Source organism: Sus scrofa, chromosome 8 (assembly GCF_054392235.1).
Source record: "Sus scrofa isolate SSC_HxYL_T2T_F1_AM1 chromosome 8, Sscrofa_HxYL_maternal_Yorkshire_Landrace_v2.0, whole genome shotgun sequence".
In the NCBI taxonomy this organism is placed as follows: domain Eukaryota; kingdom Metazoa; phylum Chordata; class Mammalia; order Artiodactyla; family Suidae; genus Sus; species Sus scrofa.
Window position 1 is genome coordinate 115,361,425 of NC_139390.1, and position 23,361 is coordinate 115,384,785.

Below are 23,361 nucleotides of genomic sequence, written 5' to 3' on the forward strand. Positions count from 1 at the left end.
GATCCTTAACCCACTGAGCCACTAGAAAGATTTTTTTAAAAGACATATATTATTAAAGAGTAAATGTTATAATAAAATTAATAACCTTAATTTTCTCTATTTTTGTCACCGCAGTATTAAATCTCCACTGGCTATAATTATACTCCTATATCTTAGAATGAGAACAAAAATGGAATCAGGAAAGCAATTGGATCGGAAAGGCTTTAGAATCAGATAAAACAAGAATGATTCCTGGTTTTACACCCTCCTGACTATACAACCTTCAAGACTGAGTCCCAACTTTCTTGTCTTTAAAATGACAATAGTATCATCTAGCAAACTTTTTATTGAATTTAATAAAATCCTAACCCTCCATGTGATAATATTAGGAGGCAGGGCCTTTGGGAGGTAACTAAGCCATGAGGATGGAGCTTTCCTGATGGGATTAATGCTCTTAGAAGAAGAGACACACTGGACACTTGCTTCCTTTCTCTCTCTGCTTTTCACCATGTAAGGATACAACATGAAGAGGGTCATCTGTAAACCAGCAAGAGGATCTTCACCAAGAACTCAGTGCTGGCACCCTGATCTCAGACTTCCAACCTCCAGAATGGTGAGCAATAAATTATTGTTATTTAAGTTACCCCGTCTATGGTATATTTAGTATAGCAGGACTAAAATACCTATGACATTAGCATCGAGTGTATACAACACCTAGTACAATTCTTACCCATAGGAAACTCTCAGTAGTTAGTCATAATAGTAATTCTGTCTGCTGCTGCCATCTTTTCATTCACTTTAAGTCACTTTTCAAACAGTATTGAAGACTTACTAGTTCCTAAGTTTGTTACCAGTTGTGAAGTTATGATCAACTTTGTAGTGCAGATGCAAAGTCAGCCACAATTTGTGGGTCAAGGAGTTCTTTATGTTTCCTGGGAGAAACAGACATAACAGAGTGTCATATGGGTTCAAAGAGCTGTTTGTGCAAAGTGATTTGGGCTATAAAGGAAAAGACTAACAATGTGAGATTTGGAGGTCTGGAAAGGTTCACAGATCAAGGAACTTTGGGGCTTAGAGATTCTGTAGGAATTTTTCCAATAAATGGAATTAGTAAAGAGGGGCCTTAATGGGAAGCAAAGGGCACTGAACTGATGCTTTTTCTCCAGCAATATTCGGCCCAAGATCTCTAGCAATCCCTTGCTCTAAACCCCAGGGATGTGACTACGGCTTCACCAGCACCCTGCCTACAGCTGCTGGCAAAACCAGCCACCCAGTGACCTTTAATTTCTGTGTCCTGTAGCTTGTGAATCAAACCCTATCACGTCTCCAACACCAGTTTTCTTGTATCACCATGAGAAGTCAATGTTTTCCAGATCACTCAGTTTCACACAGCTATTCATCCCCACCCTGCTCTCAGCTCCGCCAATCTGACATCTCCCAGACTCTCGGCTATCTAAGCCCTTGTGCCCAAACTTGTTTCCTGTCATCAGCAAACTCCTCTCCTTCCTTAACCACTTCATGGAACATTTCCTTCAGAGTTTTGCTAACTTTTAACGTGGCTCCTGAAAACTGCTTTCTCTGGATCTCTTTGACTGAAGGATTTATCTTTTTTTCCTCTCACATTCTAAGTACCATGTATGCCTGGAGCTTGAGGTAATGCCCTTTCTGCTCCCTGTTGCTACTTCCAAAGTGTCACTCCTCTTTCCCCCTTCAAAACTTTCATGTCTTTAGAAACATACATTCCTCCTAGTTTGTCACCTGTATCACTCCTTGTTAGACCATGTGTGGTCCTCCGAGTAACTTGCTCTTTGTTCATGTATACCTTTTCTGTCAACGTAGTTATCCACTTCAAAAACTAACTAGGGAGTTCCCATCGTGGCTCAGTGGTTAATGAATCCAACTAGGATCCATGAGGTTTCAGGTTCGATCCCTGGCCTTGCTCAGTGGGTTAAGGATCTGGCGTTTCCGTGAGCTGTGGTGTAGGTCGCAGACACGGTTTGGATCCTGCATTGCTGTGGCTCTGGCGTGGTCCCCCAGCCTGGGAACCTCCACATGCCACGAGTGCAGCCCTAGAAAAGTCAGAAAGACCAAAAACAAAACAAAACAAAACAAAAACACCTAACTAGATGATCCAGCTGACACCTTAGCCTCTAAATTTTTTTTTCTTGGTTCTAATGGTCTTCTCTTCCATCCTTTCTCTATCTCCACCTCCTACCCCACTCTCTCTGGGATCCTAGTAGCATATGGAGTTCCCAGGCCAGGGATCAGATCTGAGCCGAAGTTGCAAACTACTCTGTAGCTGTGGCAATGCCAGATCCTTAACCCACTGTGCTGGGCCAGGAATCGAACCCACATCCTCATGGATCCTAGTGGGGTTCGCTAATCGCTGAGCTGTCACGGGAATTCCTTGAATTTTGGTCATAACATCTTGTTCTATCATCCTCTTTTCTTCCAGTCTCTTCACTCTAGTATTCCATTCATGCAATTCACCAGCTCATCAAGACCACTAATTCATTGACTCTATAACTTATCTTTATTCATCATAATCCCATGTCTTCACATGTCACTATATCCAGCTTGTTTTTCCTGATTTTGCCCTGTAACTTACTTCCCAACAAATGTCTTAAGTCCCTTTTTCCTTTCTCTCTCCAGCATTATTTCCTGATGAAAACTAAACTCTGATCAAATCCAACTACCTGTTAATCTGTTCCTGAATTCAAGCAGCTAAATCCTTTTAGAGACTATCACATAATTATGCTTATTGAAGTCACCCATGAATGGCAACTTGCCAAAGACATCACCTAAGTCAATGTCTTCATCTGTCATTTGCTCCTCTGAAATATTTTTTTTCTGTAGGTATTATTCTTTGTATTATAGCCTTGAGTACTTGTTTTAAAACCATCACAAGTGGATTTTTACATAGCATTCCTTCTAGGTAATATTCCATGGGTCAGTGGCATGATCTCTCGTCACCTCCTTTTCAACTTTTCAGAAAGTGTCAAAAGTACAGGATTTCCTCACCACTAGCTGGACTAAGAAATTTAATTGCCAGAAAGTGCTACAAAACATAAGTAGTGTAAATCAGGCATTTGTTTTCTGTATGTTTTGCTTTGTTTCATTACTTAAAGCCATTAAGAATCTATGGCAAGATCAGCCGATCAGCCTTTAAATGTCTAGCCATGTAACAGTGTAATTTACTATGTTTTTAAAGATATTTTAGAACATGTGCAATTTCCCAACTTCCGAAATTATCAAAAAAGTGTATATACTTTTTTTTTTTTTTTTTTTTGCATTTTTTTAGGGCCACACCCACGGCATATGGAAGTTCCCAGGCTAGGAGTTGAATCGGAGCTATGGCTGCCGGCCTACACCACAGCAATACTGGATCCGAGCTATGTCTGCAACCTACACCACAGATCGGGGCAACGCTGGATCTTTAACCCACTGAGTGAGGCCAGGGAGACCTCATGGTTCCTAGTCGGATTTGTTTCCACTCTGCCACGATGGGAACTCCCAGATATTTTTTAAATGACATTTAACTTCCTACTATCAGACATTATTAAATGCCCTGGCCTCAATTCTCTCAATGCTCATGAAGAACGCACCCTCATCTGGGACCATTGCTTTGTCCTAGATCTTGAACTCAATAAGCTCCAAATCCTGAGTCTTTATAGAATTTATCTACTTTAGGAAAGACACTTTGTGTCTGCCACAGTCTTCACTGAATGTTTTTTAGAGGGGTGGGTCAAGGGTCTAAGAAGGAAAGGTCCATTTCCTTATTTAAAATAATAAGAAGGTAGAGCAGATATTCTGAGGTGTATGAAATGTTTCAATGAGTTAATATGTTAATGCCTTAGGAGTTCCCGTTGTGGCGCAGTGGTTAACGAATCTGACTGGGAACCATGAGGTTGCAGGTTCGGTCCCTGGCCTTTCTCAGTGGGTTAAGGATCCAGCGTTGCCGTGAGCTGTGGTGTAGGTCACAGACGTGGCTCGGATCCCACATTGCTGTGTCTCTGGTGTAGGCTGGTGGCTACAGCTCCGATTAGACCCCTAGCCTGGTAACCTCCATATGCTGCAGGTGCGGCTTAAGAAAAAAAGGCAAAAGGACAAAAAATATATATATATGTTAATGTCTTAGTAGAGTCCTGGCACACAGTAAAAATCCAATGACTGTCACTATCATAATTATTATTGTTACCTAGATCAGTCTCTCAACCCCTGGTTTCACATTGCCAAGTGCATGCCAGTCGCTCTAAAGAAAGAATACTCAGGGTTGTTTTTTTGGTTGGTTGGTTATCGTTGCTCCTTTGTCATTCTTTTCTTTTCTTCTCTCCAGTGGTTCTCCTCTATTCTCCTCAACTGGCTTCTTCGCCCATCAGGTGTTCCAGAGGCCTCTTCCTTTTGTTAATTCCAATACTTCACTTCAGTTATATCACATTACAATTTCACTAAGATTCTCTGGAAAATTTATCAAATAACAACTGTAAAATTATTGTGCAGTTTCACAATAATTGCACTGTAAAATACCATAATAGTACGATTGTTTAGTAGAGTCCAACAAATATTAAAATTAACTTTAATTATAACATTTGTTCATCATATGAGATCCATAGAGTCAATGTGTCCATTTCCTTTTTCAAAATTGACCAGAATCCCTTAATGAAATGTCCATCTGTACTATTAGATTATTAACAGGGTTGCACATTTTAAGCCCACTAGTGGTCAACACCATGTTACTCATTCTCTAAGACTGACAGCATTCCTCAAAGATTAAAATTTACTATAATTTATAAAAGTATTTCCACCAAGAGATGATAGGTCATTATCAATATCCCCTAAACAATGTACCATGTTTGAAGCTGAATAATTCAGGACATCAAGAAAAGTTGTTGAGGAGTTCCCGTCGTGGCGCAGTGGTTAACGAATCCGACTAGGAACCATGAGGTTGCAGGTTCGGTCCCTGCCCTTGCTCAGTGGGTTAACGATCCGGCGTTGCCGTGAGCTGTGGTGTAGGTTGCAGACGCGGCTCGGATCCCGAGTTGCTGTGGGTCTGGCGTAGGCCGGTGGCTACAGCTCCGATTCGACCCCTGGCCTGGGAACCTCCATATGCCGTGGGAGCGGCCCAAGAAATAGCAACAACAACAATAACAACAACAACAAAAAGACAAAAAAAAAGACAAAAGACAAAAAAAAAAAAAAGAAAAGAAAAGTTGTTGAATATTAATGTTAACTCTTAAAATCATTGTCTTTTTGTCTTTTTAGGGCTGCACCTGCGGCATATGGAGGTTCCCAGGCTAGGGGTCAAATCAGAGCTCTAGCCACTGGCCTACACCAGAGCCACAGCAATGCGGGATCTGAGCCGCATCTGCAATCTACACCACAGCTCATGTCAACATTGGATCCTTAACCCACTGAGCGAGGCCAGGGACCGAACCCACAACCTCATCTTTCTTAGTCAGATTCGTTAACCACTGAGCCACGACAGTATCTCCTCTGATAGCTTTTTAAATACAATCTAGATAATATCTACTTTATTAAAATTATGAAAAGGAAGTAAGATTAAAATATATATAGGCTACCATACTGCCTGGAACAGAACAAGTGCTCATGAAATCTCTAAAATAATCATGGTGATGTTACTTTTGAGTGATAAAGGAAATTTATCTAATTTTTTACAAAATAAAGGATATTTCTTTAATTTTTTTACAAAAAGATCATACTCTTACTGTAACTACCTGATTAAATCCAAGTACATTTTTTGTGTACTTATATAATTATTCCAACTTTTTAAGTTGTAGATGATTTAGCAAGATAGTTTTCTTCTTTCAAAATTCTGTGATTTAAGTTTTTCAGTTCAATACACATACCAGTGTGCCATTTTTTTAATTTTTTTGTCATGCCCATGGCATGCAGAAGTTCCTGGGCTATGGATTCGACCTGCGCCAAGCAGTAACCAGCGCCCACAGCAGTGACAATGCTGGGTCCTTAATCTGCTGAGCCACAAGTAAACTCCCAATGTGGCATTTTTTTAAAAGTAGGACTAAGTCTCAAGCACTAAAGGCAACATTAGGTGATTTTTTTTTAATGACTAAGTATAAATAATTGAAATGATTCTATATAATTAATTTAAATAAAAATAAGTAAAAAGAGATATGAAAATATTAACATACAGAAATACCATTAGACTTATTTCCGCTCTAAAAATATAAATTAGCTTCCTAATGAAATTATGTGCTATTTTTTGTTAGTTATATTTTACTTATAAAATATCCTTGCTCCATTGTATGACTGAGTACAGGTAAATACTCTAAAAATAATATAACAACTTCTTCATTCATATTCTCCCAACCAAAGAGAATATATACCTTTTCACTCATGTGCAGCAGGTGATCATATATCATTTCACCAGGTCAAGCTCTAATATCCATCACATAAAGACAGACATCTTTTCTATTTTCTTAACTCCATTGCTCTGGCGAAATTAGATCTAGAAACATCTAAAAGTAGTTCTATAGAGTTTTACTCATAATAAAAAGGAATTAAGATTGTCACTGCCAGATGAAATGAAGGATACCAAGATCAATGTGTTTCAGATAAGCAATGGATGATTGTTTAGTGTACGTTCCATGCAATAAATTTTAGTATATCTATGTCCCAAATACTACATGGGGCATACTTATTCATTATTTGTCAGAAATTCATACCTCAAATATAAAAATTTAGAGGTATTGTGAATAACTTTTCTACCCACCAAAATCTAACCAAGTCACAATTTTAAAAACATATCCCTACCTTCTGAATCATAGCTAACTGAACCAGGAGTAATTACCACATTCAATCAAAATCTCTTCACTAGAGATTTGGAGTTTGAATGTATTCATTTTCTTTGTGTGACTGGACCTGAAATATGTAAAACCACAGCTTTTGATGGCATCTCTGCTTGCCCATATATTGCCTTTAGAAACTAGAAAAAGTCACCTTTTATAGGACAACTCAACCCCGAGGGTTCACAGCTTGACTAGGAGAACTAGACTATATTTTAAATTGTGTCCAAGGCTGGACACCCTTGTGTAGTCAGCAACCTGTACAACCTTATGGGCTTGCTTTTCCATCTTATGTCATGCAAAATAAAAAATACAGCACAGAAAGAAGTGTAAAACAGAGTAAAACACTGCTAGCTCTCTGATGTTTTTCTACTTTCCAAACCTCTCTGAGATAAATGTTTATTCCTATCATGTTTTGTAAAATATTCTTGAATTTTTATAGTAAATTCTTCCATTTTGCTTAATGTAGCTCAAGCTCATTCTTGACACTTGAAAACAGAAAATTGTAACTAGTTACATAAATACTGGCTTTAAAGTAAGGTCTCAGGAATCACTGGCATATTCTGATAAAATTTTGACAATAATCTATATTGAATTGACATTTGAATACACCAGTGTGCCTTCTTTTTACTTCTGGATTGACCTTGGTTTCAGAGGCTGACAAGTCCTTCAGTGAACGAAAAGGATTGCCTTTAACTGCATCCAGAATGAATTTAATTTTCATTCACTTCATATGCATAATGAATTCCTTAGGCTGGACTCTAAACTGTGTTGTTTGATAGAAAATGCCTTTTCTTTCATCAGAACAATTTGTAAATATAGAATTGGATAGGTGGTAAGGAAAGAATCAGAAGTTTTTACACATAAACAGTGTAATGAGGAGTTCCCATCGTGATTTGGTTAACAAATCCGACTAGGAACCATGAGGTTGTGGGTTCGATCCCTGGCCTTGCTCAGTGGGTTAACCATCCGACGTTGCCGTGAGCTATGGTGTAGGTCGCAGACATGGCTTGGATTCTGCGTTGCTGTGGCTCTGGCGTAGGCCGGTGGCTATGGCTCCGATTAGACCCCTAGCCTGGGAACTTCCATATGCCGCAGGAGCAGCCCAAGCAATGGCAAAAAAGACAAACAAACAAGAAAAAACAGTGTAATGGCATGAAAGCAAAAAAGATAGAAATACAGGAAGAAATATAGAACAAGAATGGAACTACTTCATGTGTTAATTAGACATCTCCAGGAATTAGCTTATAGCTTTATAGCTTACCAGAGCTTTCTGTTTTGTTTTGTTTTTTTGAGGGTAGGGAAAAGCTATACTTTTTCTTTTTTCTTTTTTTTTGTCTTTTTGCCATTTCTTGGGCTGATCCCGCGACATATGGAGGTTCCCAGGCTAGGGGTCTAATCGGAACTGTAGCTGCCAGCCTACGCCAGAGCCACAGCAACTCGGGATCCGAGCCGCGTCTGCAACCTACACCATAGCTCACGGCAACGCCGGATCCTTAACCCACTGAGTAAGGTCAGGAATCGAACCCGCAACCTCATGGTTCCTAGTCGGATTCGTTCACCACTGCGCCACGACGGGAACTCCTGTACTTTTTCATTATTTGCAGCATCGTGGGTCTTCACAGAGCCATGTTCATAGACATATTACTTTGTTTCCAGGTGGCCAAATAGGGAGTTTTTGTTTTTGCTGTCTTTGTATCATTTTACATGAGAGGTGAATTCACTCTCACACATGGTTCATTACGAACATCTTTTACATAATCATGTGTTGACAAATACCCATTTCACACAACATCGTCCAGGGGATGTCCCCACCATTGTTCGTTGTGACGTATATAGTTTTCCTTCTTACAGTCACAGTCACAGCTTGGGTGTAAAAAAATACCTGACCATTAGAGAAATTATCATTTCTTGAGTCTGAGTTAAGAAATTTTGAATAGGTTAAAGTTTCAATATCTATTTTCATGTACTTATACTTAATCTCATTCTGGATCAATAAAAATCCTGAGGGTGAGTTTCTTAACTTCATTGGATTGACTTTTAAATTTTTTCCGTTATATAGTCACACATAAAACAAAATTTTTAAAATTTTTCCAGTGATTATCCTATTTCATCTTTGTAGTATCCTATATTAAATTCTTAGAATAGGCTTTGGAATTCAAGAGAACTGGATCAAATGACAGCTCTATTTGCCTCCTAAGGTATGACCTTATGAAAGCAAACATCCTGTTAATTGAATCTTGTTTGCCCAAATGTACACTAGGTATAATAAGCCTTACTGTTCATTATTGTTGAAAGGATTAAAAACAATATATGTAAAATAGTTAGCAAAGTGTTTGGCACATTGAAGATATCAAATAAATAATAGTTGTTATGAAAGGAATGCAGATTAGCCTGAAATTTTATTTTAGGGTATTTCTTTTTCTTTTTTTTTTCTTTTTTTCCTTTTATTATTATTATTATTATTATTATTATTATTTATTTATTTATTTTTGGCTGCACCTGTGGGATGTGGAAGTCCCCATGTCAGGGACTGAACCCATACCTCAGCAGTGACCCAAGCCACTGTAGGGACAATGCTGAATCCTTAACCACTGTGCCACAAGAGAACTCTATGGTCTCATTTTTTTAACGTGGCCTCATTTTTAATATAGAAGATGACTAATGGAGATCATCGAAGACTGGGGAAATGGGCTGGTGGTTTGGAGAAGAAGGCTCAGTGGGTGAAATAGTCAGGAGGCCAATGCACCAAGATCATAGATTCTCTCTATGATGATGGCATACAAGTGGGAAGGAATAAATCCTAATCAGCATTTTTTTTTTTTTTTGGTCTTTTCTAGGGCCTCGCCCTCGGCATATGGAGGTCCCCAGGCTAGGGGTCTAATTGGAGCTGTAGCCGCCAGCCTACACCACAGCCACAACAACGCCAGATCCAAGCCTCATCTGTGACCTACACCACAGCTCATGGCAACGCCAGATCCTTAACCCACTTAGCGAGCCCAGGGATCAAACCTGCAACCTCATGGTTCCTAGTCGGGTTTGTTAACCACTGTGCCACGACGGGAACTCCCTAATGAGTATTTTTAATACAGGTATTTTTAATGTAGAATCTACAGGATGTAGTAATGGGGACTAGATGGAATAAATCAAACATTACTCCAAGTATTGCTTTTGACAAAGTGGGGAGATGGTACCATTAACATAAATTGAGACTTTGGAAAGGATATACTTTGGCATCAAAGCCTGAAGTAGGATATAAAAATGAGCATCTCTGGAGAGCCACGGGTTGGGCTCATGATGTGGCAGTTATCCATATGGAGGCAAGAGGCAAGGGCTTTGACAGTGTTATCCACTCCAAAGTAGTGAGAAAGGCCTTCACTTAAAGAAAAATAAATAGAAAAATAAGTAATGAGTAGCAGTGAGAAAACCAGGAGAACTGGCATTGAAGAAGTCAAAGGAAGACAGTTTTAAGAAAAGGTAGTAATTAGTTATATAGATTTCTACAGATGGCCATGAAGATGATGCTTGAGTCAGGTTGCCTGGGTTTAGTCATTGGGAGTCCATGGTTATTAGTAGGATCCTCGGAGTGGTAGAGGAATGGAAGAGCAGAGGGCCCTGACTTCAATAGGTGGCAGTGGAACCCATGGGAATGTGAATCCTTCCTTAAATTTCTGAAGATCACCTGGAATCTGGCTTTGGAAGAGGCTGGGTTGAGGTTCAGGACGTAGACCTTGGAAATGTCCTAAGGAAATGAGATGTTCTGGGAACATCACGGAAAAGAGTTTGCCTCTAGTCACTGGACTATCTAGTAAGGATTTAGGATTTTATCATTAACTTCCCCTCCTTAACATTTAGTCAGATTTACAGATCCTAACCTGGATGAGCCCTGAGATGAAATAAGAAACTAAGTTGAGGAATGAGGATACCAGAGATAGGAAGAAGCGAAACTGAAGACGAGGCCTCCAAGAGAAAGGAAGGATGGGTCCAGCCAAAACTTGGTGGCAGGAGGTGATAGCCACAGAAGCAGTATATTTAGAAAATGAGTCCCCTGTCTCTCTGGATTAGTAACTGTTGACTGGCTAATATTATTTGACACCTGGGGATTCGTGTAGTTAATTAGTGAAGCAGGAAATTCAGCTGGTTTTTCCCTGAAGCCAAGTGACTTCTATAGCCCATTTGTTCACTCCACACTGCTCCTTCCCTTCAAGGGCAGCCAATCCTAAGTAGCTAAATATTTTCAGAGTTACCCATTTGAAAAATATAAAGTATACTTATGAGTGTCTAGCTGTGGCATGTAAAGGAATAAAATATGGAAGATGACATATAGCAACAAAAAAATACAGGCTCTGGGGCTCAGCATACCTGGGTTTAATTCCACATTACCTTGTCTCATCCTTTGGACCCACAAATCTATTCCTGTTTCCTCGCTTGTAAGATGAACATAATAGAAAATTATCTCAGAGAGTTATGAGTCATAGTAAATATTAGACAAATGTTACCTATTAGTATCTTAGACACTCTTGAAAGTAAAACTTGAATTGACCCTGTTTCTAGTAAGAAAAAAAAAGTTGTTTAAAACATTTAGTGCCCCAGTTTTCTCATCCTTAAAATGAAGAATGTTGCATGTCTTCATGTTACTATGAAACCATGCCATGAAAAGAATAGTTATTACCATTCCTCCATCCTCTTTTCCCATCACCAAACAAGGAAACTTCAAGGAAGAAACCACAGAATTTATAAATTCTGAAACTTTTTTTTGATTTTGGAATACAAATTCAGTTCCCTAAAATGTGCAAATTCAAAGGTTTTATTCCTTTATAGCATTTGTTGCTTTTGTTATGCAAAGAAAACATATTCAATGAAGGAAAATTTGAAAACTAGAAAAAATTCACTCATATTCTTACCCTAAAGTAATCATAGTTAAAATTCAGGAGGCTGTCCTGTGTGTGTGTGTGTGTGTGTGTGTGTGTGTGTGTGTGTGTGTGTGTGTGTGTGTCTTTTTGTATTTTTAGGGCCACACTTGTGGCATATGAAGGCTCCCAGTTCAGGGGTCCAATCGGAGCTGTAGCCTATGCCACAGCCACAGCAACGTGGGATCCGAGCTGCATCTGCGAGCTCACAGCAACACCGGATCCTTAAGCCAATAAGCAAGGCCAGGGATTGAACCACATCCTCACAGTTATGCTAGTCGGGGTTCATTAACCACTGAACCAGGACAGGAACTCCCCCTTTTTTTCTTTATAGCTACACCTGGGGCATATGGATGTTCCCGGGCTAGGTAGGGGTCGATTTGGAGCTCCAGCTGCATGTCACAGCCACAGCCACAGCAAAGCCAGTTCTGAGCTGCATCAGTGACCTATGCTGTAGGAGGCTGTCCTTTGAGAATTTTATCTATCTATCTATCCAATCAAACATATCAAACTGGGATTAAACTAAATTTAACTAAACTGGGCTTAAAGTAAACTCTTTACTAACTTGAATTTTTAGGTAATATGTTGTGACATTTTTCTATGCCAGTATTTTGCCATAATATAATTTAATGCAATAATAGCTTCATATATTTCATTTTATGACTATGCCAGTATTTGTGAGACAACTTCCTGTGTTAACTTTGCTGAGCTCCTCAAAACAACTTCAGATGACCTATTAATAAAGCATTCCCAACTCATTGCAATAGGCAGAACATGATGTTGGCAGGGTCTTAACAGTGCAGAAAGAAGTCAGAAGGGAAGTATTTATAGGATTTGGGGTTTGGCCTGATTGGGTTTAAGGAAGTCATTCAAGATGGGGAATAGAGAATTGGGCAAAGCTTAAAATCAGTGGATACTGTGAGGGTAGTCTTGATAACTAAATAACTTCTAACAACTTAATCTGAAGAAATTTCCTGAAGCAAACAGTAATCTACTGATTAATATTATTATATTACCTGAACAGAGTTTTCCTAAAAACAAAAACCAAAATCTAAGTCATGCTAACATCAATAGTCTACAGTTTTATCTAATTCATATTAACACAGATGCTCTCAATTGTTGATGCACTTTTTATCATTTTAATGCTTTCCTAAATTTATTTTAAAGATTTATTTATTTCTGTTTCCCACCACCACCATATAAATCCAGGCGATCACTGTCTTTTACCTTGCCTTTTAAGCTGATCACTTTATATTGCTAAGACTTGATTTTCCACAAGGCAGCCAGAAGGAACATTATGATAATGTCACACACATTCTTAAATCCTTCCTCTGTTTCCAGACTTGTCTTCATATAGTTTTAAGTTCCCCATGAAAGCCTTTCTGGTCCACTCCTATGGCCTCATTTTACTCACTACACCCTAATCCAATGGACCTCTTTTAGCTTCTTGAATTTGCTCTGTTCCTTCCTCTAGAATGCTTTCCCCTTTTTAATCTATTTAATTCCTCCTTATCCTTCAGCTCTCATTTTGCTCATCCGCTCTCCTACTCACTAAGACAAATACTATACATTTTCATAGAGCCCTATATTCTTCTCTTATATTATTTAATTTTTTTTTATGAATAGTTGATTTAATGCCCAACTCCTCCGCTCAGAAGTAAGCCCTATAGGGAGTTCCTGTTGTGGCTTAGCGGAAATGAACCCAACTAGTATCCATGAGGATGTGGGTTCATCCCTGGTCTTGCTCAGTGGGTTAAGGATCCCATGCTGCCATGGCTGTGGTGTAGGCCTGCACCTATAGATCTGATTCAACGCCTAGCCTGGGAACTTCCATATGCCACACCTTCGGTCCTAAAACACACACACACACACACAAAGAAAAGAAAGGAAAAGAAAAAAGCAGGGGCGGGAGGGAAAGTAAGCCCTATAGAAGTAGGGACACCATTTATTTCGCTCTATGTTACATCTCCAGTCCCTGGAGATTACATACACAGACACACAATTTAGAAAATAAATGTTGCAAAATCAATGGCATAATTTCTTCACATTTAGGTTGCAGGAGTTCTTTGTTTTGTTTTCTGTGTACTTTGATAACTCACATAGCTTAATTGCCTCCACCATCAAAAACACCTTTTTACTCTTAATTTGAGGGCACATCTTCTTTGTTAAATGAATCAGGTAATTGTGAAAAAGAAGTGTTGCTCACAAATAAGCTAATTGAAGCTTTTTTCCCCACAGACATATGATTTAGAAAAGCATTAAAAATAGGAGGCATTAGAGAGGAATGTGCCTGGAACTTTGCAGGGGTATTGCCATATCTTCCAGAAACTCTACAAATCTGTCCTATTGAATGAAAACTCTATTTGTGTGTGTGTGTGTGTGTGTAATAATAGTAGTAGTAGTAATAGCAGTAGTAGCAGTAGGAAGTGAGAATGGTAAACTGGTTCTTTTATTTATTTTTTTAACGTGAACCCTATAGATACATGTTCCTACTGGACTGGAGTTGAGCCATTCTATAACATAGCTAACTCTCAATTACCATGATAATGGAAACTGGTATGATGTGGAAAAACAAAATATGGTTATAACTCAACCTATTTCCATTCGTTCCTCAATTGTATAAGCTTTAAGTTATAGTGATACTTTGCACAGGACTTTTGATTTTAAGAGTTTTGTTTTGTTTTGTTTTTGCTTTTTAGGGCTGCACCTGCAGCATATGGAAGTTCCCAGGCTAGGGGTTGAATCAGAGATACAGCTGCCAGCCTACGCCACAACCACAGCAACATGGGATCCGAGCTGCCTCTGCAACCTACACCACAGCTCGAGGCAACACAGGATTCTTAACCTACTGAGTGAGGCCAGAAATCAAGTTCGTTTCCACTGAGCCACAACGGGAGCTCCTGATTTTAAGAGTTTTTAAACATACTTTGTTTTAGATAGGATAGGCTAACCTACAGAAAAAGACAGCATCCTCAAAACTCAGTTCCTTAAAGAACAAGAAGTTTATTTCTTTGGTCTAGAGCAGGGTTCAGAGTCGGCTGTAGCTCAGCTCTTAGGAAGGCTTTCAGAGGACCAGGCTGACAGTGGCTCTTGCATCTTCAACATAATACTTACAAGACTCCCCTAGGAATAATTGTTGCAGTCATTCAGGAAGTGTGAAGAACATTAAAGAGCATGTACAGGGGGGGAAACCTGGAGTGGTACCTATCACTTGTGCTCACTTGTCTTTACCAAGAACATAATCTGGAGGCAGGGAACTGAGGTAGATTTATTCTGCCTATGTGTTCAGCACCACTCCTATTTCTGTAGAAGGATAGTCCAGATTTTGGCGGGTCATTTTAACTGCATGCATTATCTCATCGGGCAAAGAGATTTTTAAAACCTTTTCTCTTTCTGCTTTTTGATGGAATAAATGAGCATGTCAATAACTTCTGTGAAGCAGATAAGCAGAGAGAGAGAAGTATCAGTGGCCTTGATGATCTAGGAAATGGAATAATAAATTATAATAAATAATAATTAACTGACCTGTCATGCAAATAGGACAGTAGTTACTACAGTTATACAGGATTGGTGATAATAAATTGAGTAAGAACATGTATTTTAAAATCTATTCTGAGTCCTGTTTGTGTTGTCTTCTTGATACACAGCATATAGCAAATCCTTAATATTAGCCCCTACAGGATTGAAAAAAAGTAATGTTAACTTTTGGCAAATGTAACTTAAAGTTTAAACCATTTAAACCGTTGACTTTTTGGAAAAAAAAAGAATGTTGGAGGAGATGCTGCCCTCCTCTGAAGCTACATGAATTAAGAGCATTGTCTTAAAACACACACACACACACACACACACACACAAACTTAAGGGTTGTGAGTTTATGTTTTATTCTGGCTCTTACTTCAGACTGTAGCCCAAGAGATAGCTCTGAGGAACCACTTCAAAGAGGCAGGGGAGAAGCTGGTACACATTTTGGCTGGGAAATGCATATAATCAAGCAAACATCTTGGTAAATGATTACTGCTAATCACAAAGAGCAGATATCTCAAGTTAATGATTTTAGTGCTTTTCTATGTATGGGAGGATGAAACCAGGGAGAAACATTTTCTGGATCATAATAGATTTATAAGACAGATGATTCAGAGAATTTTTAGGTTATTAACAAGGCCTAATCCAGACATAGCACATGAATGGCCTACCAAGGAAATCCTTGCCTGACCTAAGAATGAATCTTACTGGCACCATGGGACAAATTGGTCACAAAATGCTTCCTAAACGTTAGCCTCCCAAACCTCCCAAATTAATGACCAAAAGGTGGGGGCAAAGTAGTGGTGGTGAGTATCGTAAACAAACAAACAAAAGAACAAAAAGCATTGCTCATCATCCTGTTGTACAAGGGTTGCAGTGCTACCCAATGCAGCGGTCCACTGATAATACACCCTTGAGGGAATTCGGGATGAAGAAACAGGGTGAGGCACTCCAAGCTTAGATAAATGGGCCGCTAGATTGTTAGATGCTTACCTCAGGCAGAATTTCAATGACCCCAGCCAATGCAGTTAAGGAGACTGTTTCAGCAAACTGGCTACGAGATGAAGATGGTTTCGTCTTGAGCGCCAATGATGAGAAATGGAGTGAAGTGGACTGATAATTAATTCTAGAAATGTTTAGGAATCATGAGGTGGGGTGGCGACAAGAGAGATGAGTGTACAAAACTAACCAGGCCCAAACCAGCAAATGCATGGTAGGTGTACTAAAGATTGGGGGCTTTTTCCCCTTCTAAGACTATATAGTGAGGTAATAATGGTATCTACACTGAGGAGAGACACAGCTTTCTTTGGTGTGAAGGCACTAGAGAAGGGTGACCTAATGGCTTAATCCTAGTGAGAAAAGGTGATGACCTAAAGGAAGGCATTTCTAGTAGGAATGGCATGAAGTATGTGAACTTGCAATTGGCTGTGGCAGTAAGGCAGAGGGACTGCTACAGGTGACGCTCAAGCTTCCCTGAGATATGGAGGAGGTGCAGGTAGAGAGGGAATTTGGGAGACTAATTTTTGACATTTTGAATCAGAGGTAGAGGCAGACTGTGTGGGAGGAAATTTCCAATAGGAGCTGGCAACACATGTCTGAAACTCGGGAAGAGATGGGATTTGGAGATAAAGATTTCAAAGTCATTAGCATTTTGATATCTAGTGGACTTGGCTTTCCATTTTCACTTGCTATGAGTCTGAGAGGACAGAGGGCCCTGCTTGACCCCCTTGGGAGTTTATACCCCTTCTTTTCCCCATCTCTGATAGCGGGTGGTCAATGACTGCCTAGTGAAGGAATAGCAAAGTCCTTGCCTGAAGGGGAACAAAATCTGGGTGTAATTCACACTCTGAGCTGCTAGTAGAAAGAGCTGCAGTAATTGATAGAGTGGTCAGGGAAGGCCACATCAATAAGGTAATTATTTGAGAAGATACTGGAAAGAGGTGAAGAAATGAGATGGGAGGATAACTAAGAGATGAACATTCTGGGAAGCAGAGAACAGCAAATGCAAAGTCCCTAATCAGGAGCATGCTCCAGGAACAGCAGAGGCCAGTGTGGTTGGAGTAGAGTGAGCCAGGACACAAATTGAGGCAAGAAGGCTCATGGAGTAGAGGTGGAGGGCAGGTCCTCTAAGGTCTTATAAGCCATTTCTAGAATTTTCTTTTTAGTCCAATGGCAATGGGCTGAAATCTTCAGCAGTTTTTGCACAAAAGAATGGTTTGTCCTGAGTCTGTAAGGGGCGCCTTCTGGCTGTTTGTGCTGAGACTGGGATGAAGGCAGGCCAGAGCAGAAGCAGGAGCCCAGGAAGAAGACAAGAGATGACAATCCTAATGAAATTTCAGAGTAACTCTAGAAGGATTTCTGTCTTAAGGAGGTCCAAAAAACAGAAATAACTGTCAGTATTTGTTAAATAAGATACAAATTTTAATTAGTCCAAAATATAGATCAAGGAACAGTGCAAATATAGATTAAGCAGTGTTTGTTTTGAGTACACATTTATTGTCTAACAATACATTAGTATTAAAACGCAGTTATGTTTTCTTTCTTGTATTGCATAATTATCATAACCATTTACAATTATGGGTGGTTTAAATAACTGAGATAAATACAGTAATTATGTAGGCCTCATTACTTGAATTTAAAAAAAAAACAATTTTCTTCCCAGAGTTGTAAATTGTATATTACCTTTATTTATTGCTTTAATTTTACTTCTGTTTCATTTTTAGATTCAGTGAAGAATATTAATTACATTATAACCTGGAACCCTATTGCTAAATATTTAAGATATTTATTAAAAATCTTTAGCCTGGACTAAAATGGGTCTCTCAATTTTCTAGCCCAATTATTAATATTTAAACATGTTGTTGCTTGTCTTCATATAGTTTTTGGCATCATCTTTTCTTTTTTTTTTTTTTTTTTTGTCTTTTGTCTTTTTAGGGCCGCACTAGTAGCATATGGAGGTTCCCAGGCTAGGGGTCCAATCAGAGCTGTTGCTGCCAGCCTAGGCCAGAGCCACAGCAACGCCAGATCCGAGCTGGTCTGCGAGCTACACCACAGCTATGGCAACTCGGGATCCTTAACCCACTGAGGGAGGCCGAGGACAGGGATCAAACCTGCAACCTCATGGTTCCTAGTCGGATTCATTTCCCGATGCGCGCCACGACGGGAACTCCCGGCATCATATCTTCTAATATCCCATTTTACACAGTATTTATTTTTTACAGTTAGGAATCAAAATATGTACAAGTCCAATTTTGTTATAAGCATTAAAAATTGTAAACATTTTTAGAACTTTTGTAAAAGCTCATTTATTGGCAGAATAACATTTCCGGGCCAGGAAATAAGGGCACTAATTAGGATTACGTGTGACCGGTGGAAAAGTTCACTAATAGCAGCCTTTGGGAGCAAGCAGTATCTCTTTAAATCTTAGATTCTCTGTATTCCTAGGTATCTTTCATCTTCCACCTGTGAAATTTTGAGTCCCTGACGTAATGCTAACAATGAACAAATTACCAATAGAATTGCAAGGTTTTTAGAGTCCCCGTGCTGTAAAACAAAAGGCAGTGCTTTCGAAAAGGCTGCACAACTTTTTAGGTTTTGGTCTGCCTCTAAATTTGCAAATGCATAGTTTCTTAAAGACACAAGGCTGGAAGGAAGGCCCAGGGGTAGTTTTAGCAATCAGCAATTCATCTATTTTAAATGTAAGGGAAAATTTTTTTCTCGTATTTACTGTAAACAAATATGTATGCTAATGAACAGAACGTAGGGCTAAACTGTCAAGTGGTTTTCCAGACAGCCATTTACGTAGTACATTCAAGTGACACTATCCGACCAGATCTCTGAGCTTGCAAGCAAAGCACACGCGACCGCTCCTTTTCCTTTTCCAAAGCGAAAGGGACTCGACCCGCTCACGTGATGCAAGTGACATCAGTCCCTACCAGGTCGCGTGACCGACACCCAACCTTCCCACCACCCTGCCCCCACCACCAGAGCAGAAAATCTCGCGAGAAACAGCCTTACTATCAGAACTTACTGAGGTTACCGGGGAGTTACTCAGAAGGGAAGGTGTGGCCGAGTGGCGGAGTTTTTCCTTTCATTCTGTTAACGTTTATGGCCGAGGCGAAGGCCTTCGGGAATTGCCAGAGTCTGAGCAACCCAGCATAGAAAACGGCGGGGGCGGTGGAGAGTGAGGTGGCAGTCATATCAGAAGTGAAACGTGGCGCGGCGGGCGTCGCCCCTCGCTGAAGAGGCTGTAGGGGAGGGAGGGACCCCGCTCTGGGCGCCTGGTAGCGGGCGGCGTGGCTCGTGCTGGGGTGGGCCAGACAGTCATTGGGAGGTGTGGGAGCGACAGCCATTGGGGGGGGGGGGCTTCTCTGGAAGCAGTCGATTGCCCACATCCGGCCCCCGCTCTGTCAACAAGAAGCCGCGTAGAGATGAAATGCCTGCACCCCTCCGCTTCCACCTAGGGCACTGCGGTTCGGAGCAGTCCTTGGTGCCCCGCGCCCACAGTCGGGCTGGGGGAGGGGTGTTTCTGAGAGACCCCCGGCGGTAGCCCTCGGCAATCCTTGAATTAGCTCGCATCTTGCAGCGAAATCAGCCCCACGTTTAGGCAGGAACCTAACTGCGGGTTTAATTATGTGATTTTGACGTCTCGACTCATTCACCTAAACCCTCTCCAGGCTTCTCCCCTGAACATCCTCCTCCACCCACCTGGTCTCTACCTAGACGGGTGCGCGCGCGCGCGTGTGTGAGAGCCAGAGACAGAGGAAAAGAGAAGGGACAGGGTTAGAGTCGCTAGAAGGAGGTGTGGGACCAGCCAAGAGGGGGCTTCGCGAGGGAGGGGTACAGGCAGGCGGAGGGAGCGGCAGGAGGAGGCGCTGGAGAGGAGGCGGAGGCCTGGGGAGGGCAGGCGAAGCTTCGCCTGAGCCGAGCGCTCTTTCTTTCGCCGCGCAGTCTCGGTGCGGTGCGGGCTCGTGGGGAGCGCGAGGCTGCCGAGGTGCCCGCGGGAAGGAGGCCGGCCCCGGCGCGTCCCGCGCCCGAGCCTGCTGACAGCTGCAGCTGGGCTCGAGCTGTCCGCTCTAGGCTCCGCGGCCTCCGCCCCCCTCGGGCTCCCTCCCCTCCGCCCCTACCCCTCCTGCCCCGGTGCGGATCGTTTCGCAACTGCTCGCCTCTCGCCCCATGCCCGGCTGTTTTCTATTTCCCGGCCCCTCTTCTTGAGTACTTTGGCCCCTGCATTTGGGGAGAGGGGCTTGCAAGGGAGCGGCGGAGCGTCCAGAGAAGAAGGAAGCGAGGCCGGGAGGAGGAAGATCGGCGGACTGTAGGGAGGAGACCCCACGCCACCCTTTCTGGTCCTCTCCCCTCCCGCCCCGCCCCTACGCACACTCCCTCGCCGGCGAGCTACTTTCGGACGGGAAAGTGAGGGCGGCCCTGGGTGACAGCGCTGCTGGGCTAGTCCCGGGGAAGCCGCGCGTCTGCTCGCGTCTTGTCCGCCGCACTCCCAGCCAGGGGGACAGCCCGGACCGAGGATGGCTTCAACTACAACCTGCACCAGGTTCACGGACGAGTATCAGCTTTTCGAGGAGCTTGGAAAGTAAGCGCCTTTACCCGGCACCCGCAAGTCCCCTTTCCAGCAGAGGGCGGGTCGTGTTACCCCCTACCCACCGGCTCCCGCGTGGGGCGAGGGAGTTTGGGAGACTAGAGGAGAGGGGGCAGGGCCCCTGGTGTGTCAGCTTGGAGGAAGGTGTTGACCTAGTAAGGGGAGGGGGCAAAGAAGGGGAAAGACCCTCTATCCCGGCTATGGCCCATTCCGATCATCTTTAGCCCACCTTTCCCCACTCCCCCACCCTCTTGACTTAGTGGATTTACGACCCTGCAGTTGTAGCTGTCATCCTGAGATGTGTGTGTGTGTGTATGGAGGAAACAAGAACCCATGTAAAATGCAACATAGATCATGTTTTCTGTAAATAGAGATGCCTCCTCGTTCGCCGGCGTGTTGGCCGCAAGACCCACGTACGGATGAGAACTCACTACCACAGACGGTGCCATATTTATTGATGCCGAAAGTTCAACTTGGCTTAGAGTCTGTTTCGCATCCAGTAGTTGTTCTGTCCAGGAAAAGGGCTACCCAAAGGAACCCGACCCCCGTCCCATATCCACTATTATTCTTTACTAGATTACTCGTTCTTCATCATCCTTCCTAGGATGTACGTGTACCTCTTCGCATTCTCTGGGAGGATTTATTTATACAGGCAGCGGAAAAGCCTTCTGGAGACCGGGAGAGAGCTTCCCAGGGGTAGCCTAGCGTTGTATAAAGCGACCTCCTAACACCTGACTGGCAGAACTAGTTGGTGATGTTAAGGAAGGGGCGAGAAGACCTACTGAGAGAGAACCTGTGCAAAAGGAACCTAAGGGCTGAGCCGTGAACGTTAATTTGTGTAGCATCAAACCCAATTTCTTTACCGCTAGTTTCCAACATTACTTTAGAAAGCATTTATGTGTGTGTTGTTGTTTTATACAGTTGAATTAAAGGACGTTAACTATCTTTTAAATGTAATGAGGATCATACCCTTATGTATTTATGTTGTCTGCTGTTAAAACATGGAGAATATGTCGGAAGAGCAGCTTAATTCAAATCTCTCCCCTCCCCCAACCCAAAACAGGGCACAGAGAAATCACCATAGCAGGATTTGTTAAACCGCACACAAATGTTCCTAAGAATTATATTTTAATGAAAACAATCGCCATATTTACTTACTTGGAGCCAGGTTAATTTTTTTTCCCCTACCAAAATAAATATGCAGCAGATTTTTGCTGCTCCTCTTCAGCTCTGCTCTTTGCAGGTTTTTCTCAAAGCATTTGGTGTGTGTGTGTATTATAAAATGTTTTCAAATTTCATGTGCAAACAAGAGCCGTCATAATTGCCAGTTCCTTTAATTTTGTTAATTAATAATGTGTGCTCCCAGTTAAATAAAATCCAATTTTATTCTTCAGCACTGAAGAAGGTCAGAGTTTCCAGGAAGAATTGTTTCCTTTCATGGGTATTACTGTTGTGCACTGATATTTGACAGCTCATAACATTCAGTAAAAATGCTCAGTTTTGAGTACAATATCAGAGGTGATTATATTGATGACCTGCTAATTATTGGTTTTCAGGGGGGCATTCTCAGTGGTGAGAAGATGTATGAAAATCCCTACTGGACAAGAATATGCTGCCAAAATTATCAACACCAAAAAGCTTTCTGCTAGGGGTGGGTATTTTCAACCACATATATATGTATATATTTATGTTAATTTTCTATTTGTCCTGTTTGTTGTTGGTTCTGTTGTATGTAAATATGCCATTTAGTTATAATTGTAGCCTTAGGTATCATATTACATATTGAGATTATTTCCTTCCTGAATGCTTCTTAGTATGTATAGTTTAAAAATAAATGACAAAATACAATTGTTATTTGATAAATTGTTAAAATTCTATCGTCCTAAGAGTAGTAGCATAAATAACTATATATTAAAGCAAATAAATGTCACTAAGTGCATTTTGCCTTTAGCTCTACTGTAAAATAACTTTCAGAAAAACCCTGGAACGGAAAAAATGTAAGTCTCACTACTGTCATTATTCCTTTTCGCTTTTGAGAGGAAAAATAGGTCATAGCTCAGCTGAATCATATATTTCAATTGTAGTTACACTTGAACTTAATTCATCAAGGTATATTTAACAGTAATGGCTTTGGGAGGAAAATTTTATGGATGCTATATTCTAAGACGGTCAGCTTGATTTTGATGTTTCTGTGCAGTTCAGACCTTTACTTGAACATCTGCAGTAAGGCTTCTCCCAGACTCATGTAATGTATTTTACACATGCTTTATAACCACAGAGATAATTCATACTCATAAAATAGCTGTTGACATAAGCAAAAAACTTGGAGGGGCCTTACTGCATTCTTTTTATTTTGTTGAACTCATGCAAAAGTACTTATACTGAAAGGTTAGGCATTCCAATTATTGTGAGCACGTGTCTAAGGTATTTTCATGGGGATTTATGGTTTGATGAAATAAAAATGAAATTAAAATGAGCAAAATGCCATAGTGTAAGCCCATTTCAGTGACCTGGTTTATTTTAAGTAATGAGA

General features: G+C 41.1%; 1 protein-coding gene and 1 long non-coding RNA gene across 52 annotated transcripts in view; both read left to right on the top strand.

The window, feature by feature from the left end:
* Positions 1-598, top strand: part of LOC146400994 (uncharacterized) — a 172,889-nt gene extending 172,291 nt beyond the window's left edge. Inside the window, exon 3 of one of the 2 annotated variants that reach the window (XR_014813140.1) lies at positions 495-598. This is a non-coding gene — a long non-coding RNA (uncharacterized LOC146400994). The remainder of the gene's footprint in view (positions 1-494) is intronic. The other variant, XR_014813141.1, reaches the window with a different exon arrangement.
* A 19,573-nt stretch (positions 599-20,171) lies between these two features.
* The window catches only part of CAMK2D (calcium/calmodulin dependent protein kinase II delta), a 308,158-nt gene continuing 304,968 nt past the window's right edge, over positions 20,172-23,361 (top strand). For 48 of the 50 annotated variants that reach the window (XM_084971005.1, XM_084970995.1, XM_084971004.1 and 45 more), the window contains exons 1-2: positions 20,172-20,822; positions 22,385-22,479. In XM_084971005.1, the coding sequence (XP_084827131.1) occupies positions 20,758-20,822; positions 22,385-22,479 (160 nt within the window). In that variant the 5' untranslated portion in view covers positions 20,172-20,757. 50 annotated transcript variants of the gene reach the window in all.